The sequence below is a fragment of the Solenopsis invicta genome, chromosome 1 (genome assembly GCF_016802725.1).
Source record: "Solenopsis invicta isolate M01_SB chromosome 1, UNIL_Sinv_3.0, whole genome shotgun sequence".
NCBI classification, from domain to species: Eukaryota; Metazoa; Arthropoda; class Insecta; order Hymenoptera; family Formicidae; genus Solenopsis; species Solenopsis invicta.
The window spans coordinates 20,994,247-21,022,215 of NC_052664.1; the positions used below are offsets into that span (position 1 = coordinate 20,994,247).

Below are 27,969 nucleotides of genomic sequence, written 5' to 3' on the forward strand. Positions count from 1 at the left end.
TGGCTTTGTTCATTCAAAAAATCTTAATCCGTTCTCCTGGACTGATTAAAATAATAGCGTAGTAAAAAAGATTAATATAATAATTATTATTTTAATTTTTATTATTTTAATTATTATTTCCGACGTATTAACCATTTCTATATCTCAGAAGCACTCTAAACGTTAATATTCTTATTTTTTCTTGGGCGATTTTCAAACCGATTTTTCCTGAACGAAAATTTGTCGCATTCGCTATTATTTTTATCCAAAATCACGAATAAAAAGAAGAATGAAAAGATCCGCGCAAATCTCGCCACGGTATTTCGATTTATTAAACGTAATTTTGAAACGGCGTGTACGTTGTAACGTTAGAAAAAGTCCGTGTTTACCAAAACGAATGCGGCATGCATATGCATTTGCCACCAGCACGCGCGATTGCGAAGCGCGCTGCCGTTTTTCCACGTTATTGAACCGAGCACACGCGAATTACTTTGGCGCAATTTTATTACGAGAAACCTGTATTCAGGGTCTCGCGTATATACGTATATACATCGCGCCTTTGTGCGCGACCTATTAAGATAACGAGATGCAACTCCGAGATGTGTGCTGCATCTGCACGGGCTCTGCCCTGCTCCTCCAAACCCATTAATTAAGATTCAAGCGACGTACCGCGCTGTGTTTATTGATTAATCACCGAGGCATCGCGCCTATCGGACACACTGCAATCCGATACTGATAACACACGATAAGCGCATGTGTATGAATTAATCGAGATAACGTTACTCTCACGTGTACACATACTGCGAACGTAAGCGTTTCGCGCGCGAATGAATAAGTCTTTGAATCACTTGGTGAATATCAAATAGCGACGCCTTAATTAAATAATTACATATCAGCAAGGATAGAGAGAGGTACGCGATACGCGTGTGACTGTGAGTCGAAAGGACTTCGACAATTGCAAAAAAGATAAGGATTTCTCAAGTTACATCAAGTGCTAGTTTTTCGACCGCCAGTTTTTTTCAATGAGCGGTTGCTTTTCTTTCGCAGTGCAGATAATGGAATTTCCTTGTTCGTCTGTTGCAGCAAGTCGACATCTTGGCAGCGGGGACAGGATTCCCAGCGATCCAGCCCTAGTCCCAGCAGACTCCGTCACGCGCAGGAAGCGGCCGCGTCTCACACAGCCCCCGTTTCCGTAAGTTGAAAGAATATAATAATAAAGGAATTGCAGTAATTATATAATTATGCAATTTTCAATAATTGTATAATTATTATTGCATTGTTATTAAGTAATTATATTATTACCAGGGTAATTAAAATATAATAAATGATAAAAGTGATTACTTAAACGAATAATAAAAGTGAGCGAATTATAATAGGACGGGAAGTCGTTTTTTATACTCCGGAATCAATATCTTCGTAAGAAAAGAATAGCAGACGATCCATTCGAGTATTTCTGTCAGAGTTAATTGTCGTGGTGAAACGATCGAAAGGAGGGTAGCGTCGCATTCTCGTTGATGTTTGAGAAATCGATTTATGTGTCGTGTATTTATGTTCAGAAGGATCTGTCACTTCGGTAAAGAATATGCCATAATGTCTCTTTCTCGGAGTCGCTATATCTTTGTATGTACTTGGCGCGTGACGCAAGACCCGCGACACTCCTGACCCACCATCCCTCCCGGAAGAGCAATATTTTTTTTCTTCATCGAATAATAATGGCTTCGCGTCGCCTACGTCGGATCGGATACAGCGATACATTGTTGAACGCAACGGTTAATAACCGGTTGTTTGATAAATTAACTCACCTGCCGAGTATATTATTCTCCTCGACGCGTACGTATTTCTCAGACGTGGACGAAAGTTTCTTCGATTCTCGAACGCTGTTAAACGCACGTAAGAGGAATAAATTATCCTAAGTTGCAAAAATCGCATTTTATCACGCGACGATCTGATTTTATCTTTTTTTTTTCTTAAATATTTGAAAAAAGGATAATATATTATTTAATATTTTCTCAACTTCTCAAGATTAAGTTCTACAATTTTTAAAAAATAAGTTTTCTTGAAAATACTCATCAATTGGTAATGAAAAAAGCTTCCGAGCTTATTCTTACACTGCAGAAAGAGCATTATGCGATTTTTTTTAACAGAAAAAAAATTAACGCGTGTATTGTAATGAAGATATAGAATGTGAGCGCAGTTCGTGGCTACAACGGTGCAATACAATGGCTTTGTTTACCAGTACAAAACCATAAATTTGTTTCTATACGACCCTATTGTATTAGTCATTGAGACATTCCAGGACTTAATTAGCCGACCTCCAACGACGCCGTTAATTTTCCGATCTTCTTTATTGTCTACTTGAATAATTAAATTTAGAAAGAAATTGTTCAGTGATTAAAAAAAAATATATTTTATCTGTACTACGTATAAAACAAAAGAAATATATAATTAATTCATATACATATTGACAAAACGCGTGGTATACGTGTAGACCGACGCAGTGTGGTTTAGTTTTGTTTATTTTCACCTGTGCACGCACATGAGAACCGGTAGAACGCCATTTCTCAGAAATAAACAGAGAAATTTTCAATTCTGTCGATAACAGTCTCGGTTTGATCAGCTATTAACCTCTTGGACGTAAAGCTTCATTTTTCGCCAGTCCGCGAGTCGTAATTCCTTTTTCGCAATGTATTCGTGAGGACTGCTTTTGACGGTGAAAGACTCGATATCCTTTGAGACTTGATCATTCGTCCGTGTAAAAACTGCACGCGCGTGCCTGGAGCCAACATATTGTATATTACTCCGCGATTCATTCATCATCGCTGACAAAGTTCTCCCTAGGAGCCGGTATTTCCGTCGCGGCGTCGCGCGTTAGGGAGCCCCCCCGATATTTCACCCGGCGAACCGATCTAAATATTCGGGATCGGAGGCGCGCGACGCGAGCGATTCCTCGGAGTAATTACCGACTACGCGGAAGCGATCATCGATCGGCGACGCGTGAGTAATGATCCCGGTGTCGGTGACGTCTCGGCGGTGGCTGCACGTAGGGATGCATCGCGCTGCACGCGACTGTGGTGTACCGCTGCCGGCTGGCGACGACCTATATGCATCATCCGCAGCGACGACAGTGCGCTCATTTACGTCCGACGTATCGTGTCGAACTGACGTTATCCGTGCCGCATCTGTATTATAACCGGAAGCGGACGTCTCGGGAGCGAGAAGTCCCACCGCGTTGTGCGCGTCACACATCCGGTAACAGGTGTACTTGGTATAATTTATGTTCCTAAATAAAATCGAGCGACTATCTCGACTATTTTATACGCGAGAGCGCTACCCCGATAGGGCAACATTTATCAAATTATATATGGCGAAGTCTTGCATAAAAATTATAATTCGCAATTATGTAGATATATTAAAAATATATTAAAGTATTGACTTTTTATAAAATATTGATAACTGTTTGCACATTTAATTCCGGTAAAATTATGATGATAATATAGCGAATCATCTTTATGGTATAGGTACTTGAATAATTAAATTCAGAAAGAAGCTTAATGATTGAGAAAAATATTTTTTACCTGCATTATATATAAAAAATTTTTAAATATAATTAATCTATATACATATTATATGTTGACAAAAATGCATAATTATTTCTAAATTATAATGTTGAAATGTTGCAACGTGAAATATTATTACACATTCAGCGTGGCAACATTTTAAATAAAGAATCAAATGGTTTTTTAAATAATTGCAAAATACTTATATCTCGAACTTTCATTTGTCTAATTTTTTTATAATTATAATATTATTTAGAAATTTTATCCCGACAGTTTCTGCATGTGACGATATTATTTTAACGTAATTGCGAAATTTTCGTTTATGGTTGCCATTACATTATTGCACAATATTTGTACAATGAGCTTATATCGGGGTATGTATTTATACAAGATGAAAGATGGCGCGGAAGATCGAAGATCGACAGGCCTTTTTAACAGAGCGAATAATCGACGAAGCGAATTATCTGATGGAAATGCCGCGGATCAAGATTATAATTTGACAGATATCCCAGTTTCTTGGAGCGCGAGGGCGTTAAACGAAATTTCCATTGAGATAAGGCCAAGTAGCGCGGTTCAAATTTCCATAATTTTCCGTTTGAATCGACTACGGTTATAGCGAAATGGATTCGAGGGGTGTCGGCCCCCTCGAATCCATTGAATTGAAGTTCAAGCGAGCGAGATTTATTCGACGACATATGTATGTCTATGTGTATGTGTGTACATACTATAAATATATAATTATATACATATATCGTACATAGATTTCTCGCCGCATGAGAATCTTAATTAGTAGAACGTCGCGCGCGGTGTCGAGGCAGCTGCAGAGATATAATCAACCTTTGTGGCACGACACCGTTTGCACCCCTTCCATTTCACGTCTAGCGCGAAGGCACGCGCGTGAAAGGATGGGCAGAAGCCGCGAAATCAACGCTTTCGTCGATTACCGCGGATAAGGTGCAGTGATATGCGCTCGGGGTCGACGGTCCGAGTGATCAATAATTTACAGTCGGACACTGTTGTGAAAGCGACGATTATAAACCGTACATGTGTTTTAATAATGACCAATGTTTTAATAATGAAGAAATAATTTTGGCTCTCGACAAAAATACTATTTAATGCATCAGATGAACTTATTATTAACTGAGCACTCCGTATTTTGTGGCGTTAGTATCGCTCGTATTTTCGCAAGTAGATATTCTTTACAGTGTCTGCATAATGCAGAAGAGTCATAAATAAAATTCAATTCAATTGCAATTTGCAGTTTATCAACCATGGCGATGAGAGGAGGACGATACGACGAACCGCCAATTTAAATAAAACCAGTTGCCTGGTAACCCACTTGTAGCGAAGCTTAGCAACATAATATTAGACCCGGTAACCTGGCTGAAACACGCTCGATACTGATACAAAGATACGAATGATCAAACGTACTCGTGCGTGCCTACTCGAATCGTGGGAAAGATATACGTAACGCAACTTTCTCGCGAGGGGTTATCAATTGTCATCAATAATAGGCTGCTAAATATGCCCTGAAAATAAACGTGACCCTTTTCGATATACCGAGTATATTAGAGGATGCAAAAGGAATTCTTCGTAGACCATAATATTCTGAGATTATCTGGATACAGTTATTTAATATTTCATTGATTTAGTTCAGAACCGAGCTAAACGTTTTGACGGAAGGCAAATTAGGCAGTAATTAAAACAAATAATATTAATTAGTAATATTTAATATATTAATATTAATATTAAATAGATATTTTAAAAAATATAATCACATGTACGTAGCAAGCATACAGATTATGTGTACGTGTGTTATAAATGAACGAAAGAGTTATTTTATATATGTATATATATATATATATATATATATATATATATGTCATAGTAAAGTCACAATATGTATACTCAGCATATAATATTCCATACTACCTAAAAAAAAAAAAAAAAACATTTTGTATTTGTATAAATAATATTAATTCTTGTAAAAACTCACAAAATATCTATTTTTTAATTAGAATAATATTCTTTATTTTTTTATAGCTGCAAAAGCATCGATTATTTATCAAAATGTAATACATTTATATTGTTATGTATTTATCTTTCAATTTAAAGAATTCCAATATTTATAACTTTATTTTTTTTACTTAACTAATGATCTTAAATTTGTTTTTTATTAATATTTAATTTACTAAAATTTTTTTCACACGTAGTCATTATTACCGAAATAGTTAAAAAGAATTCTTGATATTACTTCTAAATTCAGTTTTTTACATTTTTTCAAGTATTTTACATGAGACAAGTGCCTCGTTGATCACATCTTTCTGACTCTATTTTAATTGATTGTTAATATATCTCTTCTATTATATATTTTATTCGATTTTTAACATTTTGTTTCAGCCTTTGCATGACTATAGAACGAGTGGCCACGCTGGAAGGGAGAGGCGACGGGTTCCTGGTCTCAACAAGGCTCAACGGCGGATCAAAGCTTCCAGCACCCCAGCACTTTTGGATAGAAATCATGACAGGTATGCGTCCATCATATATATAAATAGCGTCAGGATTAATAAATAGGGAGGTATTCCATTTCGTGCCTTTGGGCTTTTGAAAGGCCACCACCAAATTACAACTTATATATTCATGGAAATGTGTAAAAATTCTCAAGAACCACACTCGAAACTACAAAGACAAAATGACGAGAACGTAACTAAACTATTCAGTATTCTATTATTTTTATGACATTTCATTCTTTTCTTCTATTATCTATTTTCTCTGCCAAGCTTCTTTCTTTGTACCGAACCTAATTGATTTGCATTAGCATTGATACACATTAGTCACTGAAATATTATTCCATATAATTTTGCATACGCGTTTATTTGCTAATAAATAACATTTGAAATAAAATAGTATATAATATATTTGAATACATACCCCTTAAATCTCGTAAAGTGAAGCATTACTCTATAAAAATAAAAATCAAACTTGTGCAATTTTTCAAGTAATTTGTTGTTATTTTAATAAAAATAAAAATTCATTCCTACACAGTGAAAATTGAGTCTGTACAATTTTTAAGCATAAACAAAAACGTCTACATATCGTTTACATTAAAGGAAATATCACCTTAGCCTCTACATCATCCAAAATCCTTCTACGAAAATTTAAAAATGTACGCCGGTATCTTCTTTTGTGGGTGGTACCCTCTCGTCTTGCGGGTGGTATCTTCTTCTCTAAAGACCACAGGTATACTCGAAAAAGTGACGTGAAGATGGTCGGACGATGCGGTCAAGATGAAGGTGACAAAGTTATTCGCTTCAAAATCATTCTCATGTTGTGGCTATCCCACCGATACATGTCTCCGCTTAGTCCTGTCCATAAACACCCGATGTGTTATTGTCCGTGAGAAGCTTATGAAATTTCCCTTATTCACCATTCGCGCTCGTATCGTAATCTCGATAAAATTGTGACCACAGAAGTTGCAAATTTATTTACTTAAAAATTCTGAAAATTAGAATATGAAAATTAGATATGCGAATCGAATCAGACTTTGTATACAATTGAAATTGAGAAAAAGGATGAACTAATCGTAGTGTATTTAGAATATCAAACAAATTCTCGGAGATCCTTCAGAATTATTGGATCGATGTAAACTCGTTAAGACTTTTACAATTGATATGCGCTCGGTATCTTTATAGAAACCAAATATTATTGTATAATAGAATAAAAATAATTCTATTTACTTTTTTATTTCTTTTTATATACTATAGCCATTTATTTTCATAATAATAAAAACTTAGAGGAACGCTCGTATTGTGATTAAACAACAAAGTATAATAATAATTGGTCAGATTAACGAGCTAAATTAAACGATTTAATACAAAATTTTAATTTACAACGAACATATAAAACAAATTATGTAGGAACGTTTCGGCTCTACTTAGCCTTCATTAGCCGATTAAATTCAAATAAAATTAGAAGTTCGTTATATACAAAAGAATTTTTTTTAAAAAAAGAAAGAAGAAAAATTCTTTTTTTAGAAAAAATTTTTTTGTGTATAACGAACTTCTAATTTTATTTGAATTTAATCGGCTAATGAAGGCTAAGTAGAGCCGAAACGTTCTTACATAATTTGTTTTATATGTTCAATGTAAATTAAAATTTTGTATTAAATCGTTTAATTTAGCTCGTTAATCTGACCAATTATTATTATACTTTGTCATTTATTTTCACCTTGATATCGTTGTGCAAGACACACATAGAAAAAGAGAGAGAAAGAGATGTTATTGTTTATTTATATGAACATAATTTACTGTAGTTAATAATAGATAAATTAACTTGGATTTAAATGTGCTTTGAGCGTTTTTATGAATATTAATTTTAATTATCGAGATTTTTAAATGTCTCATTAAATATTTATGTGCGATGTATCATCAAAGATCTAAGTATTTTAAATCTTACGATGTTGATTTACGCGCAGATTTTTGTAAAATCTTGTGCATGAGCGAAAGAATACCCTTGCTAAATATTTGACGACAGGAAATAATAAAATTTTATTAAAGATCGTACATGCGGCAAAAAGTCGATGGCACCGTGTTATTCGGTTGTCAATAAAATGGCGCATTCCAAAATCGTTTGTCGAACGTCAGCTTCATCCATGACGCAGTAACGTCAAAGCTACAATAGGTGAATAAAAAAAAAATAAAATAAAAAGAAATAAAGTCTACTACGACGAAGTCGGGAAATATGAAGTCAGAAACGTTGCGCGCGACGAGCGTTGACAGGATACCAGAGGGAGGCAATTATAAAAGGCACGTTGAAACGCCGTTTCTTCGGAATAAATTGGACACCTAGGATGACGTCTTATGCAATTTTATCGCGTCGTTTGTATGACTCTATTTTGCGTCATACGTCATTATGGAGCGATGAGACCTGCCGCAAAAGACGTTGCCAGAGGAGAACCATTCCTGAAGCGAGAAATGATCTTGAAAACCATCCCGCTGATAGGGGACAAAGGAGAGCCACGTCAAAGGTTGCCCGCGATCTCACTGATTGTGAGCGCCGCGCTTTCGGGTTTCTCTTTCTATGTATATATATATGTATATAAATGTGTCGCAGAAAGAGGGACATTTATCGAGGCGCGAATGAGAACGTTATTTTGGATGACCTACCTGGGGTGCATTGACTTTGTCCGGACCCATATGTACAAACGTGATCAACGGATGTTCTAATTACCGGGTTGTATAGAATGCGCCCCCCTATCATGGCTTTTTATCTCGTCCTACATCCTTCCTCTCTCAGGGAAGAGAGTTCGGTGCCGCTAAGAAGAGCCGTCTGCTTTGATAAGATGAGCAGGGCCGAAAGATGCTTTCTCGCCCTTCGTAATCTTCCGCATTCGTGCCGACGTTGATTAGTCCCGTGCTACTCCCGACGTCGCCGTGTCGCGTCGTAGCGTTACTGTTAGTATATTCAAATTGCACTCAAGGTAAATAGAGCTACTCTAGTTTATTTCAACATTTTAATATTAATCGTGCCGTTTAACATTAAAACGCAGGAAGAAATAAAACTGTCAATCAATGTAAAAAATTTCAAAAAATCTTCCTATGTTAATTTTTTTATAGTAAATCATGCAGAGAGGATCGAGCCTTGAGAGGTTCAAAAAATTATTTAAAAATATATAGAGGCATAAATATTATTTACTTATAATTTATTATTTTGTTTCTCTTCTTATTGATATTAATTTATAGTAGTATATATTTCTCTTTCTTTCTCTTCGTTTTCCCTAAAATAAAATATTTTTAAATAATTTTTTGAACTTCTCAAAACTTGATCAATTTCTCTCTGCAAGATTTACTACAAAATTAGCGTAGAAAAAATTTAAAATTTTTTACACTGACGTTAAAAAGCTATTAAAAAAAAACTAAAAAAGAATTTGAATATTAATCAGTTTTATGACTAACTCGTTTCAAAATTAATTAGCCTTTTAACGTCGATAATATCAGAAGTAAAATGAAACGTCAAAGCGTCAGCGATACTTATCATCGAATCGATTTCCCGATTTTCATCGGACCTCACAGGCTTAACGATTTGTGTATCTGCATAGACATCAAACGCTGCGTTCTCTGAATGTGGGTTGGCGTCCTACTGATTGAGAAAAGGTAGGGTAGGTCCTCTGTCGCTATACGGATAAATGGTGCCTTTTGTGGCCGCCGCCCGAAAGAGAGACGGGGAAAAAGAAGAAAGAGGCGAAAGAGAAGGAAAGTGAGACGCGGGGTGTGTAAGACGTTGCACACCCCACGCCTTGTACCTGATGCGATCCGATGCGATCGACCCTCCGAAATGTGTTCCTGGAAGAGTTTCACGGGACACACAAGCCGCGCGTATGCTACCCGCTCGCACGCATACCCGCTCGTAGATTTCTCGTTCACTCCGCGAAAGCTCTCAGTCGCCGGTGGAACGTCGACCGCTGCACTTCCTGCCGCTCCGTCTTGTTTTCAGGCAGTACGCCAGATGCTTCTTCCTTCAAAAGTTCCCTCTTCAAGTGGCACGTCGGCGCATCTACGGACAAAACGCAAACGGTTCTTATTTTCAATCATTTTCGCTTCGAGCACGCCTCTTTTCTGCTTGGAGAAGAAATTGTCGCGAGTGAACTTTGAATTATATTTTAGTATCGGGATATATTGTTTGTGTTTTTTTTTTATAAACAATTTATTGTTTTTTTTTATATTACTGCAATTACATTATTCGTAAAATTGATGGAATTTTGAGAGTGACTGTGTTTTGATTGCGTTTATGTCGAAGAGACTGGTGGTAATGTGAGACGATTTCGTGACGGTAATATGAAAGGTGACATCGAAGAGTATAAGATGCGACCTTGCGTGCGGGGGATCACACTCGCAGACAAGGAAGAATAAGGGATAGGCATACGAAAGGAGAGCACTCGTTCGTGACAAATACCCTTTATGATGTGGTGCGTGATTCCGATTAAACTGACTCAGATTATTTACATCCGTCTGTCATCGTGACATGCTGAAGCGTCTCCTAAGAAGCTATAGTCAATTCTTTTCTTGAGACTCGTATAATTCGGAAGAATTTTTGAAACGTTTTTATCTGCAGATTCTTTCTTTCTCTTTGGAAAAATATTTTTTAGTGAAAATGTGTCGAGGCACTTATAGTTTCTAAATAATCAACGATTGAACATAGAAAACTTTCGACTTCAGGAAACAGAACAGTTGTCAAAATCATTTTTAGATAATTTCAGGGATTTTGCTTTAATTGAATTTGATTTTTATAAAGCTGTACACCTAAAGGAAAGTTTCTTCGAATCAAAAAATATTTGTTTGAATCAAAGAAATTTGTGTATTGTTATACGCTTAAAGAAAAGTTTTTTTGATTTGAAGAATGTTTTTAGTTGTTCCTTTTATTAGAATTAAAGAAACAGTTCAGTTGTGCAACACAACCTTTTTTTTTTAATAAAAGAAATGTTTTTTTTAAACCAGTAAAACTAAATTATTTCTTACATTTCTGTTAGAACTTTCTTCGAATTAAAAAGTTATTCGTTTAAATTCATTTATTTTAAAAACGGCTAATTATCATATTTCTTGTAATCAAATAAATTTTTATTTTCCTCAATGGTAATTTCACTTTAACTTTAAAAAACCAAGTTAAAGGCATTTCATCAATCTAAACATAACTTTTCTCCGAGTGTACACTATACAATTTTAAGAAATAGAAAAGTGGGTAAATTGTGAAAGGTTACTCAATTCTCTACAGTTTTGCTGAGAAAATATATTGTTTGACGAAGTTTAGTCAAGAGAACTTTGTCGAATCTTCTAGTGTATGCAGAGTCTCGCAAATCTTCGATTTTAATTTTAACAGCAAACTCTTTGTTAAATCCGACATTAACTTTCGTCATTAAAATCAAAATTTAGAATTTGTGGAACATTTTGCACAATAATTCATTGACACGCATTACCTCGTCAACGTTGCAATATTAATGGCGAACGATCTCGATTATGCCTCAATTATTAAAACACCTACACAATAATAGTTAGTACGAAAATGTCTCTCGTATCGGTCGTGAGGCGTTCACAATTAACGTCATTAAATATTTCCTATCGGGCATGTTCGCGCGGCTATGGTAATTGTAACGAAATGCTGCACCATGGGGGGATGATCGTATTACAGAGGATATATTTACATATTTAGCACGAGGACGAAATAATTTGTGCTGCACTTGTTGGCACGATGGGGAGGGGCCTGACGACGCGACGCATGGAAACAAAATTGCCACGCTGATAATTTTGCGAAATGCTAACGCAACTCCATTCGTGAAACGTTTGCGAAATATTTCGACCGGTTTCCTCTTTCGCGAACGCAGACGCGCTTCCGCTATTTAGTTTCGTATGGTCGGTCAACGGCGAACGCACGTTGCACCGGCTGCATGCGCCTTCGGCCGAGCACGTCCGTGATTTATCAGTCTCGCGTCCTCCTCACGGTGAAAAGACGTCGCTGAATTATAATGCGAGGCACGAGAGGTGGTTCGCGCAGTTGTCTCTTGTCGATTTTCAGAGGCCATAGGTCAGTCGTAACGTTGTAAAAAATAGATGGGAATGGAAGGGAATTTATTCTCGTGAGATTTAAAGACCATCCGCGAGATCGTACAGTTACATTTTTACGATACTAAAATTTGTAGGTCCCTTCTGTCGCTCTCTTGATACTCTCTTTCTCTCTCCGTATGTAGTTGCACGCCGTATACGTGGGATGGAGAGATATTGATTCTAGCCTATACGTGACATATTCGGAATTCGAGTGAAGGAGCCTATGTAATTTGTCTGATCCATTTTAGATTCGCTTTAACTCCGAATGCGCCTCAATCCATTATGCAAGAGATTCGTCCCTTTTTAATTCCCAATGACTCTCGTAAGGATTAAAGTGAGCCGACAGAGATAGACGAACGGAGAGGAATTCAATAATTCCTGAAGTAATTCCTGATATGGAAGATCAGGAATTTCTTACCTCGAGAGCTCCCTGAATTCCTGTCGGTTCCACTCATTTGATGTAATCTCCAGCAGGGTGAATAAAAGGGGAATGCAAAATTCTGTTTACAGTCGACAATGGTCCGGCGACGAGGAGGACGAAGGGACCAGGATAGGCCACGTGACGACCGAGCATCCGTTGGCCGAGGCCACGATCCCTCTGGTCAGTCATTCCAGGCTGCAGGAGCCGTCTTCCGTCCTGAATGTCGCCAATGTGCCCACCGGCGGAAGTCAGAATGCTGTGCATCGCGCACAGAGCCAGCAAGAGAGCGTGCTGCAGAAATTCCGTAAGAGCTTTTCGTTGAGGTTCCACAAGAAGGGCAGTAAGGAGAGCAACGAGGAATGTCCCGCGGAAGACAATGACGGCTCCGGGGCGTTGGACGAGGAGGACAGCGCGGAGACGCCTTCCGTAACCACCTCCGATCAAAGCAGCCAGCACAAAGACGACTCGAGCAATGACCAGAAATTCCGGTTCGTATCGCGATCCCTCGCTCTCTGTGACCGAACACGACCTTAGATTTAGATTCCGAAAATATTGTTAGAACCGTTTGATCGTTTGCAGCAAGAAAGAAAATTGTTTGTTCGCATTTTGAAAGATTTTGACTTCGGTACAATCTGTGCAGCATTAAAAAGTTTACGTTTACTCGGATGAGACCCACATCTGATAAAGCCCTCGTCAATTCCTTCCTAATCTAGGAATGTATGATACGTAGAATTTCCAAGCTTAATTAGATTGATTAAACAGTCTCAGATGTTTATGATTATATAATACCACAAGCTATTGAAATATTACAAGTTTGACATAGACATTGATACGAAGAAGTATCGATCTTCTAATGATATTCACCTCGAGGAGAGAAGCTTGACCACGTTTTAATCGAATATGTTTAGGTTCGGACCACTCGTCTGGAGGAGCAGCAAGGAGAGGAAAAAGGGCAACAAAGCCGCCCGAAACGCCAAGTGTAACAGCGGAGACAGCGGCATACAAATCGAGGTGAGAAAACGGAGGAGAGAAGGAGAGATTTCTTCTACGTTCCTCTGAAAGACAAGTTCAAGAGACGTTCGAAAGATCGAAGCGATTTCTGAACCGAAATAGGAGACTCTTACTCAAGTCGAAAGGCGCGTCTTAATCTTTCAAACATCCTTCGAACGTCTTCCGGACGACTTAGGCGGTCTCGAAGTCCTCGAGGCGTTCGTGTCGCTCGACTCGACGAAAAAGAGCTGGCACATAAAGGAAGTAAATATCGCTAACGTTTCGCACGAATGACGCAGATGGTATCTGGTGGAGCGTTGACTGGGGGCAGTGGTGGCGGAATGATGGGGGGTGGTGACAGCTCCGAGTCTCACGATACGGACGACATTCCCGACGACACCGATAGCCCTCCGGCCCTTCGCAGACGAGTTGCCGATAAATTGCGGCCCCAGTCCGAGCTCATCAACCAGATACTGATTGACAAGTTCAAGGTAGACTTTTTATTCTTTTTTTTTTTTATCGTTGTAACTAGGAATCTTACATGGTCAATAATACTGTCAGCATTATTGACCTACAAATGCTGACAGTATTTATTGAACATCGTCTGTGGTTTATCGATGGACTGATGTGGAACGGTGATCCAAATTTCTTGATTCTCGAGCACTTATATGTATCGCTGTGGTAGGGATATTGACAATAATACTGATTGTGTAAAGAGAACGCGTCGATATTTCTGTCAGCATTGTTTCACAATTGTGAGTAACATAATGACAGCAATAACCTGAGATTATAAAAATATTAATGCTTATTGTCAATGTTACTGATTCAATATTACTGATGAGTATTATTGAATGTGTAAAAGCCCTATAACGCCTCTCGCATATTTATCACGGAAAACACCGCGTTTCGCTCGTGATACCCATACGTTATTAGCCTTATGCGACAAAATAATTGATGCAAATCACAGTATGAATATCGTTTAATATTAATTAAATACGCCAAGTGCGCAAACTTCAACTTTGTTATTTGTTTCGAGGTCAGGACTAGAATGGTAGAATTATCGAATGGCTCTTCTCGAAAAGACATAATGGGTTCCTTACGTAAAAGTTCATATATTTTTATCACAGCTTTTTTCCGAATTGATCTCTCTCTTGCGAGACGAAGACATACATTGATTGAGCGTTTTATTTTTATAGAAATCCGCTTGGCTACAAACGATGACTTACAATTAGTCACTTATAGTAACATAATAATCAAGACGCTTATCGGTCTTATGGTCATAACTGTTTCCTCGATAGCCAGAATTAGTCACCTCTACGTACGATTTGACCACACTCGCGAAGAGATTCGCCATTTACGTTGTTCTCTGCGATAGCCGTTTTTATATCGCGAGCGCCAGGATACGAGAGAGGAAATGCGCTCGTCATTAGTCGATATGAAGCAGCTCGCGCGGTCGTCTACGATTTAACCTCGCGATGAAGAACATTTGAACGCGATGTTTGATCCCGCTGTTGCCTAATATCATTTTGTTTCATACGCGAAATGTAACTGTTGTGTATAGTCGTGAGCTAAAAGGTTGCAACACATTTTTTTTTTATGGTAGATGATTTGATGCTTAATTGGTCGGATCCACAGGTAAGAACCAATGACGTTCGCCGTTTGATAAGCAAGTCTACATTTTAAAAACAATCGAAGAAAATGTGTTGCAACCTTTTAGCTCACGACTATACATTATTAATAAATCATTCCGCCAGAAGGCCGTTTTTTTTCGATGCTATTGAGAAATAATGTCGACAACTGATGGAGAACGAAAAGTGAAGTGCCATTAATTTATATACACACGGAAAAGATAATTTTGCTGAAATACAGATCTAAAAATAATTATGTTGAACCATTAAATTTACACTGGACGTTTAAGCTGGTTACTAAAATGTCAAAATTTTTTGCAGCAGTATCATCATAAACGTCTTATTGATATAATAAGATAAATCATTTTGATAGTCCAATTGTATGAAATTATTTTCTGATCTGTATCTAGCTAAATTTTCAAATATGCAAAACTGTACTTACAGTAAAGAAAAATTAATTTTAATCTGGCTAAAATATTATTAAAAGCACATCAGGAATTTTAAAATATTATACAATTGTTTTTGTGTAGCTGAAAATTACGTAGATTGTTATGAAATTTGATACTGAAAGAAAAATAATTTATTAAAAAAGAAAAGGAGAACGAGGTAGATTTATATCGTTTGGATAAAGGCAAGATAAAATGCTCTCGCTGTATCTTATAGTTGCATTGAAATAACACATAGTGAACTTTCAGAACGTATTAAATTTCTCGTTATTTCCCATGATGCGCAGAGCTGAGATATTAACTCGCTGTGAATTGCAGAGAAAAGAGGAAACTGATGGCTCGCGCGTTTCATCCTCGAGAGCGGCGAATTAATCAATCCGCGCGATCATTCAGCGCGCGACGCGAATTAATTACAGTTTCTCAAAATCCGCACAACTGTTCCAGGCGGATCTGCAGAATCGCGCGTCGCGACATAATCACGTGCGTCGCACTAACAGCGATCTAGGGGGGCAGAGGTTGCTCCAATGGGACACCAGATCCGGATACGTTCACAATTATCGCAGGATGCTGTCGACTCCGTCGCCGATCAAGACGAGGCCGCCCAGGCTCAGTCCGAGGCACTCCTCCCATGATATCGTTACGCTCAGAAGGTGCGTTTAATCATCACAATAACGCCTCGTGTTCGAGTAACCCTTGTCGCGTACGCCTCATTAAATCATCGCCATTTGCGAATCATGTCGGCTCTTCGCGAAGAGGCTGGAGAAACCCAAGCAACCGTTGCTTTTGAATTCTTTGATAGAGATACGGTTTTATTAGAGAAACCTCGCTTGAAAATCTTTAACGAGAGAAAAATATATAAATACGAAGAAAGTAGAACCATTGAAGCTATTCAAGCGATTTTCAGTAATGAGAAAGAAATTTGAGCAAGGTCAAACGCTATTAAAAGCTTTAATGATCTTCCTTATTATTCTCGGGGCTACTTTTCTTAATGTATTCTATCTAGAAGATTTTCTGTAGGAAATTGTAATTGAGAGAGGTTTTCTTCTGTATAATATCATCTTAGAATGCTATTATTTTTAATCTTTCTCTCTCTCTCATTATAATTTCTCCAAATATTTCAAACTGAAACATTTAAAAATATTTATGAGTGCCTTGTGTGCAAATTTGTCTTATTTGATCGATACACGATTTAATCGTGAATTACATTTTTTCTAATAATTCTATAACTCTTACGATATTTTACATCATTTATTATAACTTCATCAACCATCTCAAATTAAAGCCTTCAAACATATTTATGAGTGTTTTGTTTTACGCGCAAAATTGTCATATTCGACAGACTCGCGGTTTAATCAGACGTCGTCAGACGTTCGTTCGAAGTTCGAGCAACGTTTTCTTGGGTTTCCGGAATCGAGGCGAGCATAATCTTTCACACTCTGCGGATGTGAAAAGCCAGCGGTGTCGTAATCGAGGAGGCGTTAAAAGAAAAGAGAAACGTATGCGAAATAAAAAGAAAAGACATATCGAACGCTTGTTAATTTCGCTCTTTTTAGCCGCACGGCCATATTACCTACTGTAGCCTGACGCGCTCGCTCGCTCGCTCGCTCGCTCGCTGCTTCTTTATTTTCGAATCGATTTATAACAATTCTGACTTCCTCTCACAAACGCGACACTTATATCGCGATCCCACATCTCGAATCAACAAACCCCCGAAAAACAAGTGACAACTTGGGAAAACTTAAAATTCTTTGTTCTCGAACCTTTCCAGTAAATCGAGGGAGACCAGTGGTAGGTAGACGGGTATTATAACAAACCACCTTCTTTTAATCTTTCCTCCAGTAAAGAGTTGATCTGTGCCACGCGTAACATCCGTATATATACATATGTATATATACATACCTCTTGTCGTGTGTTGTACTCTATATATACATATACATATAACCTACCTATACTGTAATCTGTTGCTGAATGTTGTACCGATATGCTTAATACCTGAGTACACGCTTTTGTCGATTCCCTTCGCTCGATTCGCCGCACGTTAAAGCGGTACAAAGACGAATTAATGTCGAATTAACGTTTTCTTCTCTCTTTTTCTCGCGCTCCTCAGTAACGCGAAAGGGAGGAGTTCTCGGACAAATTTGAGGCGGTCGCTTAGCCAGCCACTGGGAATCAATCAGCTCTCACCGCTGATGCGCGCCAAAGCCGCAGGTAAGCACCATCGTCGCCGCCGTACTTGTCCCGATGCCTCTTAATTTAAGATAGACTTCGAGCTCTCTGACGTAGATCACGTTCCTCTCGTCTTGTCTACCAAGCACGCGCGTCGACCGTTCTCTCTTATCTCGTCCGTAAAACGTGAGGCCGCACGTCTCTTCTCGAATCACTACTGTCGAGAAGACTCTCTTATCTCGCTCAGCGAATTATTATTTTCGAATTAATCTTTGAGCCTTTTGAACTATCAAAAATTACTGCACGCAATTTCATTAATGTAATGCAAAAAGAATCGATACGAAGAGAGAAAAGCGAAATAAATTATATGGAATTAGTAAGAATAAGTACCGTGGTATTCGAAAACGTCTATCTTCTCGGTAAGTGGAATCGTTGGCGAGATTAATGTCGGAACGTGTTTGCTGGGTAGATTTAGAGTTTACACGCCAGTAGAAAATCCTCGATGACATCTAGTGCACCGTATACCACAGAGACCGCCAGTTTCTCTCTAGACGTCACCCCGAAGAGTATTCAGCATGCATTCCTCGTAAAGATATTGTTGAGACGTTCACATCGTGTTGCCATCAAATGCACCCTCTTGAGAAAGAGACTGAAAAAAAAAAAGGAAAGATAATTGTGCGAGAGTAAGGAATGGGACCATCCATGTGTAATTATCGTGCCCAGTTTCATCCCTGTAAAAACGTTGCTTCGTGTGGAAACGCTTCTGTTTTGCGATAATGGTAAGGAACCTGGTTTGCCGGAGAACGTAGTAAAAAGTGCTTCCCCGCACGTGCTATCGTCTCGTCTCTCCTTTCCGCGAGAGACGCGACCCCCCGAGGGTGTGATCAATTCGCACGTACGCGGTTAACTGAATACTTAGGAGGGAGATACTCCGGCGGGCTTGGTTACCTTCTCACGAGGAATCTCATGAAAACTACTGTTTCATTCTTTTTCCGCTCACGCCGAGAGCTGCACGGTGGTGGACGGTTTTTGGCCCGGGGGCTGATGTACTTGTTGTCCCAATAACTTCCAGAGGGATTCCTCCGACGAATGTAAACGGAGCGAACTGTCGTTTACGTGTGGGACGCTTTTGTAGGAATGCCGATTTCGTTCGTCGATTGTTTTGACCGAAACGAAATATTTGTATTAAAGAATTATGAACGGAGAGATATTTTTTTTTAAGAAAGCTGATTTTATTTGAATTTTGTTTGGATTCTTTTCTTATATTTTTGGTTTTCTTTCTCTTTCTCTCTCTGTAATTTTGCCGTTACACTGGACAGAGAACGTACTGTATAGATACCTTTGGAATATCTATCGAAAAGATAACGGTATTACACGTGTCGATTAATTTCCATTTATCTTTTCACTTGAGTTTTGTTTCAAATTCGAGTCACGTTTAATGGGCGATCTATCTAAAGATATGTGTATGTATGTGCTCGTATCCTTTTTTTTTTTATTATTATTACAACAAAGTTCTATTCGTAAAAAAAGTAGGCGCGAGATTACCCGGTGGCAACGTGCTATCAGAGGACGAGCAGGATGGAAGAGCCGGCACATCGGAAGACGACGAGATGATGTCCGATTCCGAATCCTCGATCGCTTCCTTAACGGACAAGAAGAAGTCATTCGAGCAGACGATGGATGAGGAAATTGTCATGTTGGCCGAGGCTGTTTGGGACCATGTGGCAATGGAGCCAGAGGAGCTGGCTTTTCGTGCCGGGGATGTCATCGACGTCTTCGATACCCTGGATAGGGATTGGTGGTGGGGCAGCTGTAGAGGAGAGCATGGTTGGTTTCCGGCCGCTTTTGTAAGGGTAAATATTTTTGAATAAGTGTATAATTCCAAATAAATTTCACACGCCGTCTCTTATCCCTAAAATAATCTCGAATAATATTATCATAATTATTTATTTATATTGTTTCTTGCTTTAACTTTGTTTTACTTACCGAATTTGTAGTTGTGTGGTTAAATAAATTTGTTGACAGTTGCGCGTGAGTCAGGAGGACACGGTGGAGGATTGTCTGGCCGCGATGGCCTCGGGAGGATCCTCGGGTACTCAGCTTAGAAAGCGGACGAGCGTCTCCCTGCTCTCGAACGAGCAGGTGAGAGCCAGCGTGGTTCGTGAGCTCGTTCATACCGAGCGCGACTTCGTCAAAATTTTGCGCGACGTGGCCGAGGGTTACATCGCGGAATGCCGCAGACGCACGGACATGTTTACCGAGGAGCAAATCGAGACGATCTTCATTAACCTCGAGGACCTCCTAGACTTTCAGTCTGAATTCCTAAAGGATCTCGAAGATCGCATTGACTGGAACGCGCCGTACAAGAGCTGTGTCGGCGAATGCTTCCTCACTCATGTTAGTGATCGACCTTATTAAATTCGTATATATCGCGCTTTCTTGTTGATAATTTCTTGCCGAATGATAAATTGATCGATTGGTCTCAAAATTTTTTCATTATCTTATGTATCTTCAGATAAAGTTAAAGAAAACAGAGATACAAGCGTGTTATTGATTCTTTCAGAGGGCGGGTTTTCGCATGTATTCCGAGTACTGCAACAGCCACCCAATGGCCACGGCGACGCTGCAGGAGCTCTACCAGCACAATCGTTATAGCAAATTTTTCGAGGCCTGTCGACTGATGAGGGGCCTCATAGAGATCCCCTTGGACGGGTATTTATTGACACCCATCCAACGAATATGCAAATATCCCCTTCAATTGGCAGAGCTACTGAAATATACGAAGACCGATCATCCGGATTATCACAAAATCCAAGAGGCCTTGGAAGCGATGAGAGATGTCGCCGTATTGATCAATGAGAGAAAAAGGCGGATGGAAAGTTTGGAGAAGTTGGCCTCGTGGCAATTGCGCGTAGAAGGTTGGGAGGTACGTCGTTTTTCGTAGTTGTAAGTGAAACTGTCCTTGAAATTTGTATTTTGAATCGTCTTGATATCGATTAACACTATTAAGGTATTAATTGTGCTTTATCTAAAACGATTGTCTCGAAAATATGTAATATTGATGATAATTGGTTGCAGGGTGAGGATCTCATAGAAGTTTCGTCGCAACTTATTTATCAAGGTGAGGTGATGAGAGTGAAGACTGGCATGTGGACGAACAACATCACGTTATTCCTCTTTGACCATCAACTGGTCTATTGCAAAAAAGACATTCTTAAGCGCAATACTTATGTCTACAAAGGTCGCATCTACCTTGACACCAGTGAAGTCATCGATGTGCCTGATGGAAAAGGTATCGAATGTCGTTTAATAACATTTTTCGATAACTTAAATTATTAAGATATGTCTCTTATAAAAAAAAGTAATAACTCATTAACGAATAATTGGAATAAAATTGTGATAATGTAATTAAAATCCAGACCAATAATAATTATAGCAAGATTTTAGAATTTAAATAATATTTATATAATAATATAATTCTCATATGATTTTTATACATTTTCTAGTTCTCCAAACTAAAAACAAATAATGTAATGCGAATTCAATAAAAAAAGTAAAGAAATTTTAAATTATTAATACTATTTAATGAAAAAAAAAAAGAAATTTATTGAAATTATAGTAAATTTTTATTAAATTGCAACGAAAAATCACATATTTTATAATAATAAATTAATGATATTTTATTGAAACTACAATATAATATTTTATGAAATTGCAATGAAAAATCGCTGATACTCTGTAATGACGAATTAATGATATTTTATGCTAAAGAATTTTTTATAAAATTGTAATGAAATTATTAATCAAAATGTTTTAAAATAAACATAAAAATTAACAAAATATTATCACAATTTCATTAAATCTTATTAAAAGTTTTCTACTAGAGTTAAATTGAACTAAAATAATATCATAATATTAAATTGATATTCAGTTTAACAATATTGATGCTAACAAACATCATAAAATTTCTGCCCTTCCCGAAATACTGGAAGAATAACTTATTAATTTTATAATTTTATATCATTTTGGTATTTTATAAAATTTTGTATATTACTGTCATTATAACAAGAGACGTTATTAAATAATTAAGATAGAATCGATTAGATACGATACAGAAAATATTCCGACCGCAACTTACAATAAAGATATATCGAGTTAATGATCCATTTTATCCGTAGATCTTCAATCGGGGGTGACAGTGAGGCATTGCCTGAAGATATACAGCTGCGTCCGGGATAAATGGTTGCTTTTCTGCTGCCGTACAGCAGAAGAGAAGCGGCGATGGCTAGCGGCGATGGCCGAGGAACGAAGGCTGGTAGCTCAGGACAGAAGCGACGGACTGGAGTTTCCATCAGCGGCTAGACAGCTTGCCAGGCTTGCCGCCAACAGGCAGCAAAACAGGCCACCGATCAAACCTCGTAGTAAATATTTGCCACTATAACGTCTATATTCAGTTAATAAAATCAGAATTTATTTAATAAAAACCGCGATTTATTTTTATTTTTATCTTTTCTCTTTGGAATATTTTTTCACTGCAATATCTCGCATTTCATTTTGTATTAATTCACGTTGACCTATTTAATTTGATTTATTTGACTTATCGATTTATTTTTATCTTGTATTAATTTTACGATGTTGCAGACAAAACGTATAAGAGGGAATCGGCATACGAGATGCCCACCACAATGATCGGTACCACAAATTCACTGGGACGGAAGGTCGGAACTTGGTTCATGTTTGGTAGCAGCAAGAAAAGCGCACGGCTTCAACCGTCCTGAGACAGGCCTACCTTCGTACCGTATATTGACCTATAAAGCTGCGGCTAACGACGCTGTATCGTCCTATCGAAATTCTGGCGCGAGACATCTCGATATTATTGGTTGCTTCAAGACTTAGAACCTTTGCGAGCAAGCCTGTGAAAATATCTTTATTAATCGATACTCCAACTAGAGTAACATTGCTTATTTTGCACCAGTTAAATCGTGGAAATAATTCTTTGTGGATCGATGAACGAACCACTGTTGCTAGGATTTCGTAATATTGAGGATGAACAGCGCCCCGTCATACGTACGGCACGAAGGTATTTAGGTAATTCACAAGTGGATTTTGTCCTACGAAGTATACCTCTTCTTCTAAGGCAGGGAAAGTTATCGCTATCGACTTCATCTACCGATCATGATCATCGTCCGTGGAGAGCAATCCGCAGAATTAAACTTCCATTGATTTTTCATTCACTGCCTCTCTCACGGAAACAGACGCTTCTCTCTATCAGGCAGATGTTATCGTCCAGTTTAGATATTTGCAGACAAAAGTCGCTCATTATATGCCTAACCAGGATTTTGTGGGTCTTCGAATCGGTGCTCTCCAAACTCTTAGATCTTAAAGCAATGTTCGATCATCTTCAACGTAACGTTACGACAGTGCTCAATTTGAAAAGCACCGTCCAGAGAGAGAACGTTTCGGAGAAGAAAAATATTTGTTATGAGCTGAGAAAGGTGTATAATCGATCTTGTAGATATTTGCCGTTAAAAAAAAACTACGTTTAATAATAGCGGACATGAGGGTAGATTAGGAAAAGTAGAAACATTTAGAGAAATAGATAGTAAATGTATAAAGTCAATAGCGGGCTTCTGAAGTACTAAAGAGAAAGTACTAGTCATTCTTCATCGCGCAAATTCTTGATAAACGCCGATGAAACATGATATACATATATGATGTATTGTTACACACGCAATCGCTTTTTGGATCGAAAAGTTGGCATGGTACGTCACACGGCTGTATTTTTTATGATAATCGAAAGACTGACGATTGAGATGCTTCCTTGAGGTTGTAATCTTGAGAGAGAAATGCGACGGGATCGATTAAGAAATCTTTGAATTGAGTCTTCAAATTCGTTAAACGAGCTTTGTCTTTGTCTAATTTATTTAATCATTGTTTCGGGAATAATTTTATCGGTCAATTTTGTGTATAATGAGAAATAATCATTTGTAATAGCACGTAAAGTTCTTAGCAAGTTCGATCACAAAATCCATATTAATTGGTTTTGCGAAGAAATTTTGATCGGCCGATTCCGCGCACACCACTTTTCTCTCAATGAGAACATAAATATATTTCGTAGAGAAAACTTCCAGTGAGCTATACAAGGTAACTCTTACTGCCTAACTAATGTTCGTTATTTCGCATCGTAATCGTAATATTTGTAGTATTGTACGGAATTGCGGGCGGCGGTAAGACAAGAAGAAGACAAGAGGATGAAACGCGAAAGCGAAGAGAGAAGAGAAAAAAAAGTTTATGTTTACGCGAAACAACGCAGTAACAGTATTATCCATATACAGACGCAAAAAGTGATTTAGACAAGATATGTAAATATCGCATATCACGCCTCCTTATCTGACTGCGATACAAAGCGCCAAGCTTTTAAAAAGAAAAAAGACGAAAGGAAGTGAGAAAGAGGAAAAGGGAGATCGAGAAAATCTCTCAAGTTTTTCTACTCTTGTACAGAAAGATGCATGAAGATTTAGCAACGAGAAAATAATATTTGTCAGCAGAAAAGCCTCTGTGTTAATATGTGCATATTACGTATGTGCAGTCCCTTGACAAAATGTTCGATCTTGCAGTTTTAACGATTTAATCACGCGGATTCTGAAAGTTTCCAACACTGCCAATAAGTTTAAAGAAATATGTCTTCGTTCGTTAGAATTGTTTGAATCTGGTCTTTAATAGAAAAGAAGACTGGTGCATTTTCAATTCTCTCTCTCCCTATATATACATACACGAGGGACAAACGCGACTATTCTGTCTTTTCAATAGTTGTGTCTAAAAAGATAACACAAGAATGAACGAGGCAATATTTTACGTTTTTTGCATAACACAGAAAGGTATATTTTTACTTATTTCCCGACAGCGTAATTTACTATATACGATGAGGACAATATAATGATAAAAGAATGGATCAAGATTCCTACTGTACAGAGAGATCATTAGCCTGTTGATGTTTAGATTTAGGAGAGGCGCAATTTGTTGCTGGACCCAACTCATTTCAGAGTTATTTTTATAGAAGAAATGACTCATTGGTTCGAATGTGATTTTTCTTATAAGTATTACTATTATACATGGACTGCTTTAATGGCCAACGTAAGTATAAGAGAGAGATGTAACTTGTTAAGGATAGCAGGGCGATCCCGAGCAACACGGAGGTCTTAAAAAAAAAAAAAAAAAAAAAAAACAGAATAATGTCTTCTAAAAGTTTCGCAGGCACCTTTTGACGACATTCGTGTTGTCTACGGAACATGATATTGCGTAATGCATAAGTAAGCACAACGTTTCATGAACAATTCACGAAATTGTACTTGCACTCTCACGACGGAAAAATAATCAAAATCCGTGAAATTTCGTATCTCGCACTCATGTAGCGAGCTCTCATGTATTGAATTACATATCTAACGCTTTCGATACGCACTGATTAATTTGTACCTCAGAGAAGAATTTCTCCCCGCCCCCTCCCTTTTTTTTCAAAAATCATGATTTTTCAGAAATCGTCATACAAGCAAGATCTGCACAAAACTTAAGAAAATGCGCTTCGAAGCAATAAGTATTAAACTAAGCGTTATTGTTATCATAATTTAGACTGTTACGTACATAAAAAACGCGTTTAAAAACGCGTTCATATTTTCCCTGACATTTGATATCGATAACCGTGTGCGTACACTCTGACAATGAGGTAAGCAGAGCTCATTTTTTTTGGTAGCGACATCGCGCTGCACTAATAATGCAAAAAAAAAGCACAGATAACGCATGATATTGCTGTGTTTTCTGTACATATATATACGTATTTTGTAAGTGTAAATAAATACTGTAGATCTACTCTCTTGTTAGAAGAAATAACTTCAGCACGTTTTGTAGAGATTAAGTAAAATCTACTGTTAAGCAATATATCTGATGTTGGTACAGTTAATTACTGATTAAACAGTAATATCATTTTGTATATTTGTATATCTCTTTGATTTAATCATCTTGACGATGATTCATTACAAGATCGATTGTTCGTGTTATAATTATTGTTTACAATATGTATGTACAATAGAATGTTATATAATATGATTGTCATTGTTTTTCAAATACGCGAGCATATACATATATGCATATATACAGGGTGTTGGTCAGCAGTAGGTGAGAGAAAAGAAGTGATTCTAGATAAAAGAAAACGAGAATAAAAAATAATTTCAAATTTTATTCTTTTAATTATATTTCTATGTTTTTTAAGTACTGTTTATATAAATGTTTACACATTTATAATTAAAAACCAAAGTATTATTAATTGCAGTTTTTATTCTTGATTTGCGTCTTACTGTATCCTCATAAAAATCATTCCTGGTATTTTCTCCAACCTGTTGCCAAACACTGTATATGTATATACACATATATATATTGAGTCACATACATGTAAATAAACATTTTATAACTATTATATTTTGTCTATGTGTTCTTTCATTTTTCACATAAAGATATATGATTATATATATTAGCAACACAAGACATGAACATCCTAAAATCCTTATAAAAATTTAAGTGCCGAGTATCATTATGTTTCCTTGTTTTAAAAGTTGGGCTCTTAATTGTAAATTTTCGTCTTTTAATTGATTCACTACTTGTTGAAGATTCTTGACTTCTTCTGTCAATTGTGCACTATCATTCAAACTCTGAACTAGTTTGTCCGGTGTTTCCCTTAAATCCGTAATATACTCGTAAGCTCGCTCTAGTATACCCCCTTTGCTCTGTAAATAGTGTTATCATTAACAAGCAATATAAATAATTTTTATAACACAAAAAAAAAGAAATTATTAAAAGACAAATATTTATTTTAGAATTTGCAAATGTCTTACTTGTGCTTCCAAATTCAGTTTCACATTTCCCTCTTTTTCCACACTCTGGTCAGAACTAAGTTCGCAGTCTGCTAAAAGCTTCGCCAACTTAGAAATCCAATTGCTAATTCTATCTCTTCTACGCCTTTCAACTTCATTATGTACTACTCTTCGTCTGTCGGTCCTCTAAATACAATTTTTATTTCTTTTAATGAAAAAATAACAATATGAAGTGCTCAATAATATCGATATGAAATATTACCACTAATAAGGCTTACCTTTTTCTTTGTGGATAAAATATTTTGTGATCCTTCTATCTGTAGTTTGGTTACATTAGGTATAACGGTTCCAGCAGAGTCTGACGTTATAATTTCATTGCCATTGCTAAGTACGTATAATTGTGCATTCAATGGAGTAGACAAAACTTGGACAGTACTATTCACAGAGGTGGCTATCGATAGTTCATTGCCCTCTCTGTCATTGTTGCTAACATGCATAACTTTGTATTCCACTGCATTGTCATCTCTATTTACTGCATACAAGTGATACCGTATGTCATCATCCTCAAGATTCATATCAGTATCGCAGTCAACTATCTCTGCTTCTTCCAGAACCACACCGACGGTTTCGTCGCTTGCTATGTTCTCATCCGTGCTACAACATGCGTGGTTTTGTTATCAAAAAAGAGATATATTTGCGAATGATGAAATCACAAAGCAGCGCTTCTGTAAAAAAAAAAGTACTCACCTGTCATCAATAACATCAAAATCGGCCTCCATTTCAATGAGCAATAATAAATACGATAATCAATTAGATATACAACTATACAACAACGATACATTCAATGTGTGAAGGTGCGTTAACGGTAATTATGTCAAGGTAACATTGTAAAAACCGGTATCCGGTATTCTTCAGTATTCTTGTAATGGTTCACAACAGTTCACAACACGGAGGAAGCCGTGATTTACAAGTTTTCTTAAAAAATTCGCTGTACACCAACGCCCTCTCGATCAAACGCCCTCTCTGCCTTGATATCAAACAAGCCTTGACATTTTGAGACATCTAGACGCAACGCACTTAAAATGAAATACATAATTCTTTAAATATACGAGGGAAAAAAAAAATTGCATGCACATGTAAATTATGTATCAATGTTATATTATTTACATATTTAATATCTTTACTGCATTTTAATTATCATAACTAAACATAAATTTGAAAAAATAATTGAAAAACTGTTATTACTTATCACAATTACAATTTATAATACTCTATCTTGAGAATGTTCAATAAATGTGCTATTAGTGCACTAATGTTTTATGCATAT

At 37.2% G+C, this 27,969-nt stretch overlaps 2 protein-coding genes across 13 annotated transcripts in view; one reads left to right on the top strand and one right to left on the bottom strand.

Moving 5' to 3' along the window:
- LOC105194829 overlaps positions 1-25,006 on the top strand; it is a 173,732-nt gene extending 148,726 nt beyond the window's left edge. For 9 of the 11 annotated variants that reach the window (XM_039451658.1, XM_039451661.1, XM_026131360.2 and 6 more), the window contains 13 exons: positions 1,063-1,171; positions 5,937-6,064; positions 12,641-13,039; positions 13,460-13,562; positions 13,841-14,032; positions 16,060-16,265; positions 17,723-17,823; positions 19,312-19,634; positions 19,807-20,178; positions 20,345-20,707; positions 20,860-21,073; positions 21,960-22,202; positions 22,414-25,006. In XM_039451658.1, coding sequence (XP_039307592.1) covers positions 1,063-1,171; positions 5,937-6,064; positions 12,641-13,039; positions 13,460-13,562; positions 13,841-14,032; positions 16,060-16,265; positions 17,723-17,823; positions 19,312-19,634; positions 19,807-20,178; positions 20,345-20,707; positions 20,860-21,073; positions 21,960-22,202; positions 22,414-22,559 — 2,899 coding nt within the window. In that variant the 3' untranslated portion in view covers positions 22,560-25,006. The remainder of the gene's footprint in view (positions 1-1,062; positions 1,172-5,936; positions 6,065-12,640; positions 13,040-13,459; positions 13,563-13,840; positions 14,033-16,059; positions 16,266-17,722; positions 17,824-19,311; positions 19,635-19,806; positions 20,179-20,344; positions 20,708-20,859; positions 21,074-21,959; positions 22,203-22,413) is intronic. The other 2 variants (XM_039451666.1, XM_039451667.1) reach the window with 2 other exon arrangements.
- On the bottom strand, positions 11,910-27,706 carry LOC105194766 (upstream stimulatory factor 2). 2 transcript variants are annotated; one of them, XM_039451754.1, is made up of 5 exons: positions 27,390-27,706; positions 26,921-27,296; positions 26,664-26,828; positions 26,324-26,555; positions 11,910-11,921 (listed from the first exon to the last, which is right to left on the bottom strand). In XM_039451754.1, exons 1-4 carry the CDS (start codon positions 27,419-27,421, stop codon positions 26,346-26,348), a joined length of 783 nt encoding a protein of 260 aa, XP_039307688.1. In that variant the 5' UTR covers positions 27,422-27,706; the 3' UTR covers positions 11,910-11,921; positions 26,324-26,345. The 2 variants fall into 2 exon arrangements, with proteins under 2 accessions (XP_039307688.1, XP_011158157.1); XM_011159855.3 differs by lacking the exon at positions 11,910-11,921 and having other exon boundaries at positions 25,743-26,555; positions 27,390-27,705.
- Between the last annotated feature and the right edge of the window lie 263 nt (positions 27,707-27,969).